The 12,040-nt window shown below is 37.8% G+C and overlaps 1 protein-coding gene across 11 annotated transcripts in view; it reads left to right on the top strand.

The window, feature by feature from the left end:
• Nucleotides 1-12,040, top strand: part of KLHL32 (kelch like family member 32) — a 196,561-nt gene that overhangs the window by 175,298 nt on the left and 9,223 nt on the right. For 10 of the 11 annotated variants that reach the window (XR_002810886.2, XR_011422105.1, XM_014734212.3 and 7 more), the window contains 3 exons: nucleotides 3,158-3,216; nucleotides 6,222-6,414; nucleotides 8,399-8,493. Coding sequence is in view for 9 of the 11 variants with exons in the window: in XM_014734212.3 (XP_014589698.2) it covers nucleotides 3,158-3,216; nucleotides 6,222-6,414; nucleotides 8,399-8,493 (347 nt within the window). In the remaining 2 variants the exon portion in view is untranslated. Of the gene's footprint in view, nucleotides 1-3,157; nucleotides 3,217-5,083; nucleotides 5,183-6,221; nucleotides 6,415-8,398; nucleotides 8,494-12,040 lie in introns of those variants that run through there. The other variant, XM_023650830.2, reaches the window with a different exon arrangement.

Consider the following 12,040-nt stretch of genomic DNA (forward strand, 5'->3'; position numbering starts at 1 on the left):
GAAAATTTGTATGTGAGGGTAGGAATCTAATTACTGAGTGCAGATTAAGAAAAAAACGATTATAAATGCATCTGCGGAAGACAGGAAATAATAATTCTGAAGAGCATGAAGATAAATTGGGTGCCCTGCTTGGGTGAGAAGATGTAATAGCTACATTCTAATCCAATGGTTGTACATTTAATGTATGATGGACAGAGTCTGATACATATAGTAGTGTAAATATTTTCAAATAGTGTCATAAACAGATAGTTTACTGCAGTGGATATTAATTCTGTCCCATATTTCTAAAACAAGTAGAGAAACCATCAAAGTTTTGAAATAATGAGTGAGAGCTTACCCTCTGTTCCCTCTCATTTGGAGAAATGATTATAGGCGAGCTGGACATTAATCTGATGGTTATGGCCCAGATCAAAAGCACTTGGCAATCATTTTAACCCTGAAGACTTGTGAGGTCTCGATAGATTTGATTTTTCTTGTGTAGTTATGCTGAGAAAGAATTATTGGACATTCAATTTTTAATCAGCTAAGAAAATGAAAGTTGGGAGGAAAGAGCAAACACACCTCTGTATTTATTTTGACACGTTTTGACTCTATGTAGGCATTTCAGCCTCAGCTTTCTTAAGTGTGTTTCTTTTCCTTTGATTTCATTTTAAAAAAGACATTCAATGAAAAATGCAGAGAAGACTTTCTCTGAGGGCAGGAAGCTCATTTCTCTCTATTCTTTGTGATTTCCTCTGCAGACAAAGCTTTCATTGATTTTAAAAGTGGTTGCAAGCTTCAGAGAGAATTAAAAAAAAAAAAAGCCCTCCAGTTAATAATAGCCATGGTCAATTACTTGAAAGATATTATCTCCTTACTGGGGTTGAATGAGAGAGCAATGATTAGCCTGAACAGGTCCCCTCCCCTTTATGCATCCATTAATATTGATTGATTATTCCAGCTCATTTGAGAATCCCCTGGATGCTAGTTGACTTGACTCCTGGCCATAGAGTAGATGGTGGTGATCTAGTCAAAATATTTGTACTGTCAAAGCAAAAATTATACTGGACAAAGTTAAACAGACAAGGAAGATTTTATTCAAGACTATTACACTGGGGGAGAGGGGCCACAATACAGTCTGAAATCAACTCCTCTGAGAAACAAAAGGGAGGAGGGTTTTTTTTTTTAAAGACTTTATTTTTCCTTTTTCTCCCCAAAGCCTCCCAGTACATAGTTGTGTATTTTTTTTAGTTGTGGGTCCTTCTAGTTGTGGCATGTGGGATGCCGCCTCAGCATGGCTTGATGAGCGGTGCCATTTCTGCCTCCAGGATCTGAACCTGCGAAACCCTTGGCCACCGAAGGGGAGCACTCGAACTTAACCGCTTGGCCAGGGGGCCAGCCCTGAGGGAGGAGGGTTTTTAACTCTTGGAGTGAGCTAGTGGAAAAGTACTGAAGGACTTTTGGAGGAGGGTTGATCAATGTGATGGGTTGAGCACATTCATTTATCCCTAAGTTTGTAAATGTTTTTCTCTGTGATTGGGCCATTTGTGTTTGTTGACTGGCACCCATCAAAGTTAGGCTCCTGCCGTTCATAGCTCATAGGAAATGGGTGAGAGGGGCATTATTTTCCTTGACGATTACATTTCAGTAGTATGGCTTCCAGGTCTTCATAAATGATTTACATCTCAGAGAGGCAGAGAAAGACTGTACAAGTCTTCTAAAATAAATGCTCCAAGAAAAGGGAGTTCAGGGGCCTAGACACAGGAAGAAGCCTGTCTAAAGTTTAGTTAAGCTGAGGGGAATGTTAAGGCTGTCTTGGTCAGTATTGTAACAGTACACATTTTTTAAATGCAAAAAATTTTAATAAGAAACTTTTTTAGTCTGGCTCAATTTTAGATCCTTAATGCAAAATTAGCTGCTTCTTTGTGATACTGAAATAAGAATGTTACTCATTTTAGACCAGTATCTAGAACTATATATGAGGCAATATTTCTAAAGATTGGTTTTTGGGGATTTTTTTTTCTCATATTCTTGTTATTTTATTACCTAACATTTAATATCTCCTAGTGTTATTTTCCCACTGTGCTGTTTTATGTGTTGTTTCTTACTTCTTCCATTTGATGGTAAAAATTAAAGTAGAATCAGTAATTTTTGGGTTTTACAGGGCTCAGTGTATACCACAAACATGGAAAGAAGTATGAGGACAAGTAGGAGAAACTTAGCTAGAAGTGTGATGGTTTTTTAGTGGTTCTTGATTAAGCAGAAGGTCTCGAGTCTTTTGGATCTAAGCAGTTGTCAAGAGGCTTCAAAAAAGTTGAGGACAATAGCAGCTGTACTGCTGGTACTCCAGATTTGTGCTGCCCAGTATGGTGGCCATGAGCCATTTGTGGCTTATTGAGCATTTGCAATGTGGCTAATCTGGATTGAGATATGCTGTGTCAAATGCACACTGAATTTTGAAGATATACTGTGAAGAAAAGAATATAAAATATCTCAGTCATTTTTTATATTAATTTCATGTTGAACTGATAATATTTTGCCTCTATTGAGTTAAATAAAATTTACATTGTTTAATATTTTACCATTTCTTTTTGCTTTTTAACGTGGCTACTGGAAAATTTAAAGTTGCATATGTGACTTGCATTTGTGGCTCTCACTATATTCTGTTGGACAGCACTGGCTCTAGATCTGTTTTGAGAATTAATGTCTTTTCTTAGATATGGTTCCTTCCAAAGAGATATCAAGCTATCACTGTGTTAGTGTGCAGAAGGTTAGAGCTGTAAAATTGCCAACTTAGCTAAGGACAAGAAATTTCCATATAACTATATCCCTGGTATAAATTGTGTAGAGACTTGTCTGTGTATGCTTTGTCCGCTCCCACTCCCTGTCCATACTTTGCCCCTCATTCTGGCCATGCAGAACAGCTTGCCAGAATTGGAGGGCTCTTGATAATCTCAGCACACTTGTTGCTTGCTCTCAACTGGATTGCTTCTGAAATGTTTCTTGAAAATGAAACTGCTTCAACAATAAGCTTCTTAATTATGTCCTGGGTTCACCACAAGGGTATACAAACAGATCCTCAGCAGTAGCTAATTTTCCTTTAATTGTATCTCATTCTTATCTTGGAATATCCTGTTTCTTATTCATGAAAGCTCTAACACGTGTTAATCCATTACAGGTGGAGTAACTAACACGGCACAATATCAGAACAGACTAATGGTATATGAACCTAACCAGGTAAGAATCATATAAGAAAAGCTCATTACCTTAATTAAAATGAATTTTAAAAGATTTCCACAGTAATTAGTAGTTGCAATGCCAGGTCTCTACACACACATGCATCTTAAACTTATATAGAGAAAAGGAAGCATCTGGATAAAGTGCTCTTTGGTTGCCTTTTTTTCACACAAAATTTCAGCTCCTTTAGTTTTTTGCTATACACAATGCTTAACTCTTTCAGAGTTTTGCATAATGTAAAATATGGGAAAATACGTTGATCAGTTAAATGCCCTTTATTTCCGTTATCTCAAGTGGCTATCCATATTCAGATGCATCCAAAGAAAGGATTTTGATTGTCCTGTTGCTCTGTCCTTTTAGAAAGCGTGTCATTCTAGGAGGGGAACAGGCTTATGGTTTCACTATTGTCAAATAAAACAATAACTTTTATTTAACTCCGTATAGCTAAAGTGTGCTACAGCAGTGCCTAGGACAAGTCTGAAGTAGAAATATCGGAAGAGTTTGTTTTTCATCTACAGCTTGGGCCTGAACTGGAAGCATTTTGGTGGTGCCTGTCCCTTCTTCTGTCCACTTCTCATGCACACTAATGACTTTTTTCCCCCCAAAAGAGCCATTTTTATTTTTTCCTTCTACCAAAATATCTGTGACCTTGGCAAATGTTTGCTGAATTTTGCCATTTCTGTGATTTTGGTAATGTAAATATTTTTCATGATGATGACAATATTCCAAAATGATTTGATTTTGGGGTTTAATATTCATCAACTGAAGATAATGGAACATGAAACAAGAGCTTGCCTTTGGCAGTCTGGGTCAGTATTGGTCCCCAAATGTATGTCCAGAGTGACCTCAGTCTATTTGGTATCTTTTTATTTTAGCAATTAGTTGATTCTGAATTTAACAAAGGTATTTCTCTCTTTGCAAGTGTGTTTCCTGGTGTCATTAGAAGCTGTAGATTTTGGAGACTTCATGTCCATGGGCCAGATGTCTCAAGAGGGATCATTAATTGCAGTGGCTTGAGTTCGGTGCACACGTGGTTAAAGAGGAAGAAGGTGTTAACATTTCTCAAATGAGTTCTGTTTCATGTTTGTACACACATGCTCTTTTTAAAAATTCTGCTGGCATATTGTTTACGGTGGGTACTGGCAAACATCACATCTGCTTGCATCTTGCTCAGAATCTCAATAACTCTATCATTCAGCCCTGGTGCTTATTTCTCTTCTAGGCCTTTGTGGAGAGTCGATAATGCCTGCCATCTGCCACAGAGCACATTGCTACCTGCCAACAGGCAGGCTGGGGTGACCTCTGCTTCCCCACCACTGATTAGTATTCACACGCTAGCTTATTAGGAATGACCCCACTAGGCCTCTCTGTTTCTTTGCCTTTGCAGCGGTTGGCGGCTCACCTGGCAGGCATGGCAGTGAAGGAAGCTAAAGATATAATCAGGGGATGCAGGAAGGCTTTACAAACCAGATGGCGTCCATAGTCCTGTGACAAGGGACCAGACTGCTAATGCAAACATTGATTCCTAATACTGTAATGGCTTGCCTCATAGAAAGCACCTAAGGAAAGCATCATCAGAGTTTTGAGTTAAATCCACTCATGTGTAATGTATTAAAGATATTTCTTAGTAGAATATCTGAAAGAAAGGTTTGACTGTTTTATTAAAGAAGACTAATTGGAAAGAGATGCTTATTATGACCTGGTTAAAAAGAGGGAGCAGATAAATGCAAGCCTTTCAAACTGTATAAACTACTTTTATAAAAAGTGTGTCTTTAAAAAAAGAGAAATTAGAAATGAGGTAGTAGATATGCCTGTAGTGAATGGACCAATATTTATACAAAATATTTTTTTTCTTCTTCCTTTACAGCTTTGTGAACTGGTGAAATTCTGTGTATTCAAAACATCATATGATTTTTCTGGTTGAAATCCAAATTTGTCTTGGCAAAAAGGAGTCTGAGATCTTCCTGTATGTTAGTGTTTACGTAGAACGGAAATGGTTAGGTTTACTTACCTGTTCATTACTTAGTTAAGATTTAAAATTAAAGTCATATTTGCTTTTCATCTAATTTTACATTATCATTTAAATAGGAGCCTTATTTAAGAGGGGTTGAACATACCTCTCTCCTTATTGAGATCAACCTAGAACCAAATATTAGAAGTTTCACTATTCCCTAAAATTATCATATAAAATTTGGCCTTCTACCAAAACAAAAGTGTGCCTAGAAATAACTGTTCCCAGTTTGGCGGAAGACATGATCATGAGTATATTAAAGGAAGCTGAGACAGTGGCAGTGAGGGAGTTTGTTGCTAAATCAAATCTTGAGCTCAGAGGTTAATTTGGGAAAGAGCAGCAAAATCAGCATCACCCTAGCTTACACAGGGGCCTTGGGCAGCCAGTGATTATTGTCACAATAATTTTATTAAAGTGAACATTTATTAGGTGTCAAGCACTGTTCTAAATGCTTTATGTATATTAGCTAATTTAATCTTCCCAACAGGTTTGTCAGGTAGATATTATTATCTCCATTTTACAGATGAGGAAACAGGCACAGAAAGGTTAAGCAAATTGCTCAAGGTCACACACAGGTTATACCTCAGGCATTGTGGATCCAGAGCCTGTTTTCTTAATGACACCACTGTGCACAGTATACCTAGCCATGCACTTTCATCCTTAAGAAATTTGCATGAGTAAGTTCTCTGAATTGGGTGAGATATCCATCACAAAGATTTCTATATCCTCATATGATCCCCTTACAAGTGCAAAATCCCCTATAAAATACAACCCAAACATGAGGAAATGCCTTATGTAAATTGCAAGAGTTGGAATATGTGGGTTCTTCTGCACTTGTCCTCAGGTAAGAGGCCCATACCTTTCAAAGCATATAAACAACATTCAAATAGAATGTGATTGACAAATGTTAGGGTCCCCTCTACTAATGAGGCACTGATGTTTTCTGCCAGTGTTCTTCTATTAACAGGATTCACCTGAATTTCTTTTTTTTCAGAATAAGTGGATAAGCCGCAGTCCCATGCTGCAGAGACGGGTCTACCATTCCATGGCTGCTGTCCACAGGAAGCTTTATGTTCTTGGAGGCAATGACCTGGACTACAATAACGACCGGATCCTTGTGCGGCATATAGATTCTTATAACATAGACACTGACCAGTGGACGCGTTGTAATTTCAACCTGTTGACTGGCAAGTACCTTTGATTAAGTAAATCAGGAAAAGCAGAGATTCAAGGAGTTGCCAAACTTGTTTTCTCACACATCTTTAGTGCATCTCTAAGTCTTAAGTGCATGGTGGTAGAACAACTTGCTTTTATTTATTTTTATTTTTATTTTTATTTTTTTGAGGAAGATTAGCCCTGAGCTAACTACTGCCAATCCTCTGCTTTTTGCTGAGGAAGGCTGGCCCTGAGCTAACATCCATGCCCATCTTCCCCTACTTTATATGTGGGACGCCTACCACAGCATGGCTTGACAAGCAGTGCCATGTCCGCACCTGGCATCTGAACTGGTGAACCCCGGGCTGCCAGAAGCGGGGCGTGTGCACTTAACTGCTGTGCCACAGGGCCGGCCCCCAACTTCCTTTAATTAACCATAAAGGTGCACATTATTTATCTCACAATTTGACTCGATCGGGTAGCTAAGCACCTCGTTTCTCAGGAGCTGTATTACTTTTGTGCGTCTTCTCACGTGGCTAAGAGAGGCATGTCAAGTCCATTATTGTCAATCAACATTCACATAGGAACTTTGATACAAGTGGGAGGAACTAGGCGCTGAAAGTGTTAATAACTCTTTACAGAAGCAGTTTACTTTTTACTTTTCACTACTTTTAGTCATCTTATTTCTTGTGAGGTCAGGAGAATGGTCTTTATTATTTATCACTGTCAAATATTGTTTCTGGCTGTATTCTCCTAAAGACTAAATCTTAGAGCAGTTCTGTGCATAGAGGTTTGACAGCATTTCTGGCCACACATCCCCATCCAAGCATGAGCATGGGCACGTGGTATGGACATCCTCATCCCAAAAGCCAAATGAAAGGAAAGCAGTGAACAGCTTACCCTTGACATTTCTTTATGGAGTTGAAAGCTTTTTCTCCCTTCTTAGTTTGCGTTATTAACATCCACATGTGATCAGATCCCTTCCAGACTGCTCTACTAATAGGAAAATCACAAACTCACAATGGTGGGCTGGACTAGTGCCTGGAGACATTTTAATATGCTGAGTGGGCACTCAGTCACTCACAGCTGCTGCTGGGGAGGACCATTGGGAGCATAACCAACGTGAGAGCTTTAGATGCTTTGTATTGAGCTCCTGTTATTGCAAAAATGATTTTTGAGGCCACCTACAAGTACTTAACTCTCTCTAAGTTGCTGTAGTGATCCCTTAGCCCCTTGGTCTCTGGATTGGTGATTTTTTCTGCTATAGGATCCAGCTTATTTATTACCCCAGTCAATCCTGTGTCAGCCCATCAATAAAAAGAGACTATCTCAGTCTCTGATGGCCTCCAGGGAAGAATATCTGGTAGTCAGTTATTCTGTCTTCTTTTTTAAGTGGGGGAGGAACCTTTCATCATTTTGGCATGTCAGTATCTAGGGACTATCCAGGCTGGTCCCGGCTCAGGAACTTTAATATAGTCTTAAAACTGTTGCGTATGTAAAGAAAGGGAGGGTAGTAACTTTATCAATCTTTCCTGTCATTTGTCTTCATTTGGGGCATGCTAGGGGCATGGCTGTGTTTTACTGGCTTCTTGGGGTTGCAGTTGTTACTTTACAAATGTAAGCACTTGCGTTAAAAGCATTTGTAGGTACAAGAGGTGTTTTGCATTTCTAAAATATACCTTATTTCCACTGCTATAAATTAATGGCATACAACATAGTAAAAAACTCTAGTTCTATATGGCTTATTATTGCTGTATTTAATGCTGTATTTCCTCATGTGGCTGGCTAATAAGTGTTATGGCCTGGTTCTGACCTGACGCGGATTTATTCTCTGAGAAATAGTGGTTAATTCTTCCTCTGAGTACTGGGAGGCAGTGATTAGTTGCTGCAGAAATCCTGTGGAGGATACAAGTGTGCCACAGGGGGAAACGGTATCCCTCAGTGGCAAAAGGGTTAATTAAGACATGCAAGGAAATAGATTTATTTTTTCTTTTTATTCAATTCTTTTTACTTTAGGCCAAAATGAATCTGGACTTGCTGTCCATAATGAAAGAATATATTTAGTTGGTGGATATTCGATTTGGACAAATGAGCCTCTGGCTTGTATCCAGGTGAGTGGTTGAAGTTCCTTTTGAAGTTTGTTCCTGTGGTTCACAGAGGTTACTTTTTGCACTGCTGCGACTGAAGGAAAAGATATTTACATGTAGAAAGGCTTGAGCTCCTTTTGTGCAGCTAGTTCAGCCACTCAACTTCCTCCTGCATCCTAAAAATGATGCTTAATAAATGACAGAGCCCTATTGAAATAAAGACGAGGATGAGGTTTGAAAATATATGTAATATATACTGGAACGGGGGAAAGCTACTTTCCTTTTCTCATAAACCAAAAAGTCTAGAAATCGTTGGTAATAATACTTTCACACCCCCAAAACTTTGCAGATGTCTCCATTCCACTCCATTTCCTTAATTTCTATATTGCAATTTGTTTATCTCCATAAATGCCACCTACAAGGGTGTTCTTCCTTCCTGACAGAGGTGAGCAGTAGTGGTTTATGGTTGGTCTGACAGGCACAGCCTCAGCCCAAAGAATAGCCCTGGCCACATCAACATGTGAGCAGCCTGGCTGGGCAAACTGCCATTTGGGCCTTTCAGAACAGCAGTAGCTTTTGTTGATATACATATTCAAGGTATTATTATCTATCTTTTGTTTTTGTTTTTTACAATTCTTACCATAGTTATTTTTCTATTTTACATGTTCTCTGATAACATACTGACATGTATTAGCCCTGGCCCTTTCTCCTGGTCTCCAGAAAAATATATGCTTATAACTACTCATAGTATCTACTCTCATCTTTGTGGGAAGATTTTTAGCAATTGTGTCCATATCTTTAATAGTTGGCAGGACTATTGAAGCTTCTGATTTCTTCTTCAGTGTCATCTCATAGGGTATATATATTTTTTCAAGAAAGTTTTCTGTGTTAAGTTTTCAACATTGTTAGCATATAGTTATTTATTACCTTTAGTTTTGTCCCCCTTCACATTCATAATATTGTTTGCTTTTTCTCTTCTTTGCTTGATTTGTCTTGCCGGAGGTTTGTCCAGCGATTTTAACATACTTCTATTATTGATACAGATCAAGTAGATTTAAATCAGTGAGGGTAGCATAGATAAGAACAACATAATCAACAAACTTGTCCTAACGCATGTAAGTTCTAGATGGAACAGTTAGAAAAGACATATTTTTCTTTTTTTTTAGTTTTACTGAGATGTAATTGACATTTAATATTGTATTAGTTTAAGGTGTACAACAATTATTTTATATATGTGTATATTGCTAAATAATCACAAGAAGTTGAGTTAACATCCATCACCTCACATAGTCACAAAAGTTTTTTGCTTGTGATGAGCACTTTTAAGATCTACTTGCTTAGCGACTTTCAAATATACAATACAGTATTGTTAACTATAGTCACAATGCTGTACATTACACCCCCAGAACTTATTCACCTTATAACTGGAAGTTTGTATCTTTTCACTCCTTCACCCATTTCTCTCACCACTCACCCCCCCACCTCTGGCAACCACAAATCTGTTCTCTGTTTCTATAAGTTCAGTTTTTTTAGATTCCACATATGAGTGATATCATACAGTATTTGTCTTTCTCTGTCTGACTTTTCACTTAGCATAGTGTTCTCAAGGGCCATCCGTGTTGTTGCAAATAGCAGGATCTCTTTATTTTTATGGCTGAATAATATTCCACTGTGTACACACACACACACACACACACACCACATTTTATCTATTCATCCATCAATGGACACTTAGGTTGTTTCCATGTCTTGGCAATTGTAAATAATGCTGCAATGAACATGGGGGTGCAGATATCTCTTCCAGATGGTGATTTTGTCTCCTTTGGATATATACCAAGAAGTGGAATTGCTGGATCATATGGTAGTTTTATTTGTAACTTTTTGAGGAAACTCTGTACCTTTTCTAAGTGGCTGCATGAATTTACATTCCTGACAAAAGCGCTCAAGGATTCCCATTCTCCACATCCTTGCCAGCAATTCTCTCTTGTCTTTTTGATGACAGCTATTCTAACAGGTGTGAGGGGATATCTCATTGTGGTTTTGATTTGCATTTCCCTGTTGATTAGTGATGTTGAGCATCTTTTCATGTACCCGTTGGCCATCTGTGTCTTCTTTGGAAAAATGTCTATTCAGATCTTCTGCTCATTTTTTAATTGGATTGTTTTTTTCTGTTGAGTTTTATCAGTTCTTTATATATTTTGGATATTAACCCCTTATCACATATAAGATTTGCAAACATTTTCTCCCATTTGGTAGGTTGCCTTTTCATTTTGTTGATGGTTTTGCTGTGCAGATGCTTTCTAATTTGATGTAGTCCCACTTGTTTATTTTTGCTTTTGTTGACTTTGCTTTTAGTATCAAATCCAAAAAATCATCATCAAGACCAATGTCAAGGAGTTTACCCCCCTATCTTTTCTTCTAGGAGTTTTATGGTTTTAGGTCTTATGTTCAAGTCTTTAATCCCTTTTGAGTTGATTTTTGTGTATGGTGTAAGATAGGGGTCCAGTTTCACTCTTTTATATGTGGCTGTCCAGTTTTCCCAACACCAATCATTAAAGAGACTATCCTTTCCCCCATTGTATATTCTTGGCTCCTTTATCATAAATTAATTGGCCATATATGCCTGGATTTCTGGGCTCACTATTCTGTTCCATTGGTCTATATGTCTGTTTTTATGCCAATACCATACTGTTTTGTTTACTATAGCTTTGTAATATAGTTTGAAATCAGAAAATGCGATGGCTCCAGCTTTATTCTGCTTTCTCAAGATTGCTTTGGCTATTTGTGGTCTTTTGTGGTTCCATACAAATTTTAGGATTTCTTTTCTTTGTCTGTGAAAAATGCCATTAGAATTTTGATAGGAATTGCATTACTCTCAGTAGTATGGACATTTTAACAACATCAGTTCTTCCAATCCATGAGCATAGAGTATCTTTCCATTTATTTGTGTCTTCTCAGTTTCTTTCATCAGGGTCTCACAGTTTTCAGTGTAAGATCCTTCACCTCCTTGGTTAAATTTATTTCCAGGTATTTTATTCTTTTTGATGCAATTGTAAATGAGATTGTTTTCTTAATTTCTCTGACAGTTCAGTGTTAGTGTAGAGAAACGCAACTGATCTTTATATTGATTTTGTATCCTGCAACTTTACTGAATTTGTTGATTAGTTCTAACAGTTTTTTGGTAGAGTCTTTACGGTTTTTTAATATGTAATATCATATCATCTGTGAATAAAGACCATTTTTCTTGTTCCTGTCTGATTTGGGTGTCTTTTCTCTTTTTCTTGCCTAATTGCCCTGGCTGGAACTTCCAGTACTATGTTGAATAAAAGTGGCAAGAGTGGGCATACTTGTCTTGTTCCTAATCTTAGGGGAATAGCTTTTCACCACTGAGTATGATGTAGCTGTGGGTTTGTCATATATGGCCTTTATTATGTTGAGGTACGTTCCCTCGATATAGTTTGTTGAGAGTTTTAAAATCATGAATGGATGCTGAATTTTGTCAAATGCTTTTTCTGCATCTATTGAGATGATCATATGATTTTTATCCTTCGTTCTGTTAATGTGGTGTATC

Source organism: Equus caballus, chromosome 10, assembly GCF_041296265.1.
Source record: "Equus caballus isolate H_3958 breed thoroughbred chromosome 10, TB-T2T, whole genome shotgun sequence".
In the NCBI taxonomy this organism is placed as follows: Eukaryota; Metazoa; Chordata; class Mammalia; order Perissodactyla; family Equidae; genus Equus; species Equus caballus.